Raw genomic sequence first — 7,243 nt, forward strand, 5'->3', positions numbered from 1 at the left:
CGAAGAAGAAGCTGGAGTCTTTCCTTGAACCGTTAACTTACACCTTACTTTCGCTTCTTCACTACTGTGACCTGAAATGTTCGAAGCCAGACATCAAAGCGTCTCATTGGAAGATAGTCTGACCTACCTCTACGAATACACAGCACGAGTCGTTAGATTGTGGAATTTTTGTTGTAAAATTCTTAGAACATTTAGTGATTGGTAGTGACCCATCTGTAATAACTCAAGATAAGATGACTAGCTATAGGATGCAATTGACATGTCAATTGTGGACGAACACTCTATATGTATATTATGTATATTATTGATGTAATTTAGCTTTACTAACATGTTATTTAAATTGTTAGTGTAGAAACCATGAATATAGAAGATTCATTCATGAATAGCGAACAAGTTAAATTAAACTTAGATAAGCGAGACATCAGAAGGGATTCATTAAGCCAACAAGTTAAATTAAATTATAAGTAATCATAATTTAATTTAAGTAATCAAACTTTAAAAGGGATTAAATTAATTTAAATTAAACTTATAAAAGGGATTAAATTATTAGTGTAGAACTACCATGAATATAGAAGAAGATTCATTCACGAATAGCAAACAAGTTAAATTAAACTTAGATAAGCTAGACATCTGAAGGGATTCATTAATTACACTTATAAAAGGGATTCATTGCCAACAAGTTAAATTAAAAGCGAGATGAGCGAAAGCGAGATAAGCGAAAGCGAGATACGCGAGAGCAAGATGCACAAGAGCGAGATGAGCGAGAGCGAGAAGTTTCCAGAATGGTTCAAGTATAGCCAAACTCTAGTAATCAAACTTATAAAGCGAGATATCTGAAGAGATTCATGAATAGACAAACTCTAGTAATCAAACTCATAAGCGAGACATTAGAAGTTTCTAGAATGACAAGTGGCACATAAAAAATTACAGTTTTGAGGATTAAAGTGGTACATAGAATGTTATCGTTACATAGACAAGTGGCGTTTAGACAATTACAAAGACAAGTTGCACATAGATAACTACAATCGACCGACATTTGAATCATTTGTATTAGAGTCAATGGGTCGCCTGGTCGTCAGTGGTTCACTGCAGTTTTGCCGATTATGCCCGTAGTTCCCATACCTACCACATTTTATTTGTCTCTATTGTTCTCCTCTTGATGGTATTCTTTGTACATGGGATACCGAGTGAGTCAAATTCCTTGCATGTGCATTCCTTCGTATGGAGGTTCACAATACCGTCCAATCGATTGTCCCGCACATGGATCCTATAATAATCAATCGGCTCACCTCGATATCGTCTGCCTTTGTCACACTCAGTTGCTAATTGGTTTTCACAGTAGTCTGAGTGTGACGTCGTTCGAGATGCCCAATAAGTTCTTCATTCATAAAACCATGACTGGATGAGGCCTCGAACGTGTTCCAACAAGCACATTATAGGTAGCTGTCGATATTCTTTGGTCAATGAATTGAAACACTCTGCACTATTGGACGTCATGTTATCATATCTTCGTTCTGTTTGGTAAACATGCGCCCACCTTTCAAGACCAATATCCTCCAAATATCTCGATACTGCACCATTTCGAAGAGTACATAGTCAGTCCCAGTGTGCTTGGAACTCTGACATGCAAAATGCCCTGGTTGCATCCTTGAACATCCCAACAATCTTGCTGTCCTTAAAGTTCGAAAGAATATTATTTTCTAGGTAGTAGGTGCATAATCCATGAAATGCTGTGGAAAAAACTGCATGAATGACATTGCCAACAGATACCTCTCAATCGGACACAAACACCAAGTTAGGGGGTTCTCTAATTGCACACTTCAAATTCGACATAAACCACTTCCAAGCTCGATCAATTTCATTGTCCACTATGGCATATGCTAGTGGGTAAACTTGGTTGTTGCCATCCATGGAGACGCCGACCAACATGGTCCCTTTGTATTTTCCTTTCAGATGCGATCCATCAACAATTATCACCAACCGACAACTTGAAAAACCTCTAATACAAGGTCCTAATGCCATAAACATGTACTTGAAATGGACATCATTTTCAAGTTCGATTTCAAACCTTGTACCTAGATTCTCCATCTTTAACGCTTCACCATATGCATGTAGAACAGCGTAAGACTCTTCTGGAGTACCCCTAGCGAGAGCATAAGCGGTTTCCCTTGCACGCCACGCCTTATCGTAACTTATGTTTACGTCGTACTCTCTTCTCATATCCTCGACAATTTGACGAGGTTTATAAACACGTCCTGCGCTTGTAAACTTGTCTTTGATTAGTTCACCAACTACCGCAGTCGTTGCTGTCTATGGTCATGATTTAAAATTTCAATAGAACATGTGTGCGACCGCATATACTTCATGATCTTAAATATGTCACACCCTGGAATTTTAACCGCATGAAGGCTCCACGTACGATTATTCTCTATACATTTAAGAGTGAACAAAGACTTAGTTGACTTCCTTACCTTATATTCAAAATTATTGTTTATGCACATAATAGACAATCTCATTTTTAAATCACTCTTACTCAAAAAAATTTGACTAACTTCAACATTTGTCTCGGATGAAGAGGTGTCAGGCATAATCAATTCCCCTCTATGACATGAAGACATGGAATTCAATCCTCCTGATCTCTCAGTAACAGCCACTGCAGGTCTATGCACCTCTGAAGGACCACAGTCCATAGAATTTAATCCTTTTGTTCTCTCATTATCAACCATGAAAGGATCACACTCTTCTGAAGGACCACAATCCATAAAATTCAAGCCTGCTCTGATCTCTCATTACCAAGCACAGGTCTGTTACATTGAGTTTCTCTTTTCAAGTCCACTGTACGAATGTTGTCATTTTCTATTGATAATGTTGATGGTTGAGTGTTCATAGACAATGGGATATCACCCTCTTCTCGATTAAGCTCATATGATGCCTCGTATTGTCTGTCTACACCTATACGATCATCACTTATATTCACATTTTCGTCTTGGTATGATTTTAGTGTTACATATATCTGAATTGTAGAAAGATCGTCCCGACAACTAACGAAGTCAACATCACTATCATTTCGTATGTAGTGTGGAGGGGCTTCAAAGTCAAGCTTATATTTAACCCTCATAACAACATCAAACTTTGAGCAACTTACATTTGCAATCCTATAAACGTGAGCTTTAAGTTCTTCATACTTCAAGGTAATAGGCACAACTATTCCTATTAGCTAGCCTCCAACATACAAATTTTGGTTCTCATCCCAATGATCTCCGTATCGAATTAGTACACACTTTCGTGTCATCCTACAAAGCAAGAGAACATTTTTTATTAAGCAAATAGTAATACACATGGATCTCTCTCGTTGTCGCTCCCACGCCTCTCGCTCTCTTGTCTCTCACTCTAGCACTTCTCACTGTTGCTCAAGCTCATTCTCTCGCTGTCGCTCAAGCTCACTTTCGTTGTTGCTCAATATCGCTCTCTCCATCTTTCTCTTTGTCCCTCTTTCTCACACCCTTTTCGTTATACTATTTTACAATGTCTATACATACCTGTTTTGAGACCACGTTTTTACAAACACCAATGAGACCAAGTTCAAGAAAAGCCTGTTCCGTTCTGAAACCCCATTTTGAAAACTCTGTTTGGTTCAGAAAAACTCCGCTCTGGAAAACCTTGTTCAATAAATCTCTGTCCAACAAAATGACAGTTCAAATGAAGTTTAGATTTTAAAGAATACACTATTTTTGTGTTAACGATTTTAAGTTGTAGACAGATTTCGTGAAAATTGTCAAATCAATTGTACAGTGACAAACAATCACATCACAATGGAAGATGAATAGACATCGAGAGCGAGATTAGCGAAGCGAGAGGGTTATCAGGGGCAATGTTTGTAATCTCATCCCGTGATGACGTAAGCAGAGGGTCAATTAACATTAATTTTTTAAAAATGGGTCATTTGACATTTTGGACCTTAAAATTGGGTCATCCGTACAATTTTTCCAATATTTAAAGCCACAAATTCATAAATCAATAACAAAAAATTAGTTAGAAAAAGAAATCAAATTTCCATCACTTTTCACTACTATTTAAACTGCAAAAAGAATTTCCTGATAAATAAACATGGATGAAAATGAAACAAAAGAATAAGAAATCCCCAAGAAAAGAAAAAGAAAAGAAAAAAAATCCATAAACCAATATCTAATAATAAACTTATGAAGGACCTAATAGCAATTAAACAAACTAAAAACCCTAGTCCTTTTTAGCCTTCATATATATCTCTCCCTAAACCCTAAAATTTTGTATCTATTTCTTTCAGTTTACTCCCAATCCATCCCTGTACAATAACCACTAAAAAAAATACATGAAGTAATTCAGTAAATAAAAAAAAATAAAGGAATGGAGAGGGCGGCGACGGGGCGGATGGCGGCGAAAAGGGGTTTTTCCGGTCAAACGTACCCGAGGATAATACCGCTGTTTGTATTCGGAATGAGTTCCGGTGGCGACTCCTCCGCCGTGAACCCCGCCCCTTTTTCAACTTGTTTGATTCTCATTTCGAGAACCTTCTTATGCGAATTGGAGTGTAAACAGGGGACAAATGTCGGACTCGCTGCGGGCCGGTACTCCGGGTAAAGGCGGCCGGATTTGTACCGGACGCCGCAAGCGTTACAGAGAGTTTTAGGTCCTAATGGCCCTGCTCTCCATTGCGGCGTCTTCGTCACTTCACAATGTAAGCATTTCCTCACGCCTTGTGGATTAAACGCATCGTTTTGATCTCGTCGGTACGATAATTTGATCTTCTTTGGTTTCTTCGCGGGTGGAGGAGGAGAACAGGATTCGGCGTAGTTATCGGATTCCGATGAAACCTTACCGCCTGAATTCGTTGGCGATATGAGTTGCGGTGGTCGGGGAATGAAAGACGGCGGCCGAGGCCGCTTGCTGCGAGCGCGGCCTCGTCTACCAGCCGCCGTGGCTAGGGCTTTTTTTTCGTCGGAGCTGGAGCTGCTGCTGCTGCTGCTACTACTGTCGAGAACGGAGACTGGACTTGAGGTGTGGAATTGGTTCGACGGCGATAATGAGGAGGTGTTGATGGTTAGGGTTCCGGCGCCGGAGAAGGAATCGTCGACGAAATTTGATAGCCATTCCAATTGAACCATGTCATCGTACTGAAACAGAGAAGTGAAGTTCTATCAAATTAGGACCATTGTATGTTATCCTGGTCTACATCGTAGGCTGTCAAAACCCGTATATTCTTTTATTTTTTTCAATAATATTTTCATTATGACGTCATTATTTCAATAAATCCGGGATTCCTTGTGCGGCATTAAGATGTATATCTTTAATGCCAAGTTAAAAAAAAAAGAACGCAACTTTACTGTTTATTTTTACTTTAAATCTTCAATATTATTCCATATAAATTAAATTTAAAATTCTATTTTAATTCTTACTGCTCGAATTTTTCAGATTTCATATTACAAATTAAAATTTTTTTAAAAAAAGTAAAATATTCCATTTATTCCAATTCTTTTTAATTAGTAACTCTTAAATTTAATCCAACCGTTGGGAGAGAGAAAAAATATTTATAAAAAAAAAAATCAATTTATTTACCAATACAGTAAAATATAAAAAATAAACCAAGTCAATTAGACTTTTTCTATTATTAATAGATATTTGAATGACTTTTCTTTATCACTAATAGACATTATTCTACCTATCAAAGAAATTAAAATTTTAAATAGTTATTTTTCTATTTTTTTAAAATCTCCAAGAGCGACTTTTTAATAATAAAGTATGATTAAAGTTAAAACATCAATTCTCTATATTTTTGAACTTTCAATTTTATACCTTAAATCTTAAACTTAATGTCACGTCTACACATTTTTTTCTGTGCTGAGATAGTTATATTTACACCTTCAAATTTTGTAAACTTTTAACCTTTAGAATTTATAAGAATATAAAAATTAAACCCTAAAATTTACATGGTAGGATTATTGAGTTTGAAGGTTTAATTTTATTAATTTAGACCTCCAATTTCTATCACTAATGAGAGAATCCAAATTTTATCATTGAAAGTTGAAGAAATGATGGCAATTACCCAAAGAGGTGATTTTTGCAATTTATTATTTTTGTTTGCTTCAAAATTAAAATTAAGATTTAATAAAAAAATTTAAAAATCAGGCATTTGAAAGTTGAGTGAACTCACCGGAGCAGGGAGTTCAGCGGAGAGGCCAGAGTCACCAGTATCGGCGGAAAACACCGGGTCGACGACGGCGGATGGCAAGGAGTCGGAATGTGTAGTCCAAATGGGAGGGAAGGCGGCGACGTTAGTGAAGGCAACATCGTCAAGGTTTTCAGTAGGAAAATCAAGAAGGTCGTCAATATGGTCGAAGAAATTCCCACAATCAATCTCGTCGGCAATCATCGTCTTCAAAATTTTCTCTAATTCGCTGAAAAAATAAACACGAAACTAAATTCATATATATATAAGCCAAAAAATTCCAATATCCATTAACAGAAACTAAATCTCTGTTTAATTCAAAACAATTAAAAGAAGTTTCCAGAATATGGAGTGAGAAATTTGAATTGAAAGAGAAAAATAAAGAAAAAAAAGAGAAGAAATACCTGAGGTTGAAAATGGAAATGGAAATTGATGTTGATGAAGAAGAAGAAGAAGAAGAAGAACAGAGTTAAGAGTTTGTAGGTTCCATTAAAGACAGAGAGAACAAAATTTGAAATGATTTGAGGATGAAGAAGGGGAAGAGGGAGAGAAAAGGCTAAAAAGAGAGAGAGAGTGGTTGGTGATGGTGTGCTAGCTGTATTTTTTCCTGTTTTTATTTTTGTCTTTATTATTTTTTATTATTTATTTATTTATTATTATTATTATTATCATCATCTTCATTTTCAAGCTCTCTCTTTCCTCTTTCATTACACCAATTGCCTACACTTTTCCTAAGCCATCACTCCACCATTTTTTTCTCTCTTTTGAATTATTTTTCTCTAGATTCTGATTTTTTTTTTTTTTTGAAAAATAAATGTAACTAATAATAGATATTTAGATCACTTGTTAGTTATATATAATTTATTTTATTTAAAATTAATTCAAATTCATGTCAATTAATTTATTCTTCTCCAAAAATCTTACCAAATTAGACACAAAAAAAATCACTTGACTAAATCCATGGAATAAAGGAAGGATTATCTAAATTAAATTTATTTCTCTCTCAAAATCGTATAAAAAATCACAATCCAACAAATTAGT

General features: G+C 35.9%; 1 protein-coding gene and 1 long non-coding RNA gene across 2 annotated transcripts; both read right to left on the reverse strand.

Moving 5' to 3' along the window:
• Positions 1-900: 900 nt before the first annotated feature.
• On the reverse strand, positions 901-3,676 carry LOC150036665 (uncharacterized). Its single transcript, XR_016529158.1, has 2 exons — positions 3,540-3,676; positions 901-3,293 (listed from the first exon to the last, which is right to left on the reverse strand). It is a non-coding gene; the product is annotated as an uncharacterized LOC150036665 (long non-coding RNA).
• Positions 3,677-4,032: 356 nt separating this feature from the next.
• LOC120076356 (GATA transcription factor 8-like) lies at positions 4,033-6,940 on the reverse strand. Its single transcript, XM_039030165.2, has 3 exons — positions 6,607-6,940; positions 6,188-6,431; positions 4,033-5,150 (listed from the first exon to the last, which is right to left on the reverse strand). The coding sequence occupies exons 2-3, from the start codon at positions 6,404-6,406 to the stop codon at positions 4,434-4,436; spliced, it is 936 nt and encodes a 311-aa protein (XP_038886093.1). The 5' UTR covers positions 6,407-6,431; positions 6,607-6,940; the 3' UTR covers positions 4,033-4,433.
• Positions 6,941-7,243: the final 303 nt, after the last annotated feature.

Source organism: Benincasa hispida, chromosome 4, assembly GCF_027475165.1.
Source record: "Benincasa hispida cultivar pf3 chromosome 4, pf3_genome.v1.1, whole genome shotgun sequence".
NCBI classification, from domain to species: Eukaryota; Viridiplantae; Streptophyta; class Magnoliopsida; order Cucurbitales; family Cucurbitaceae; genus Benincasa; species Benincasa hispida.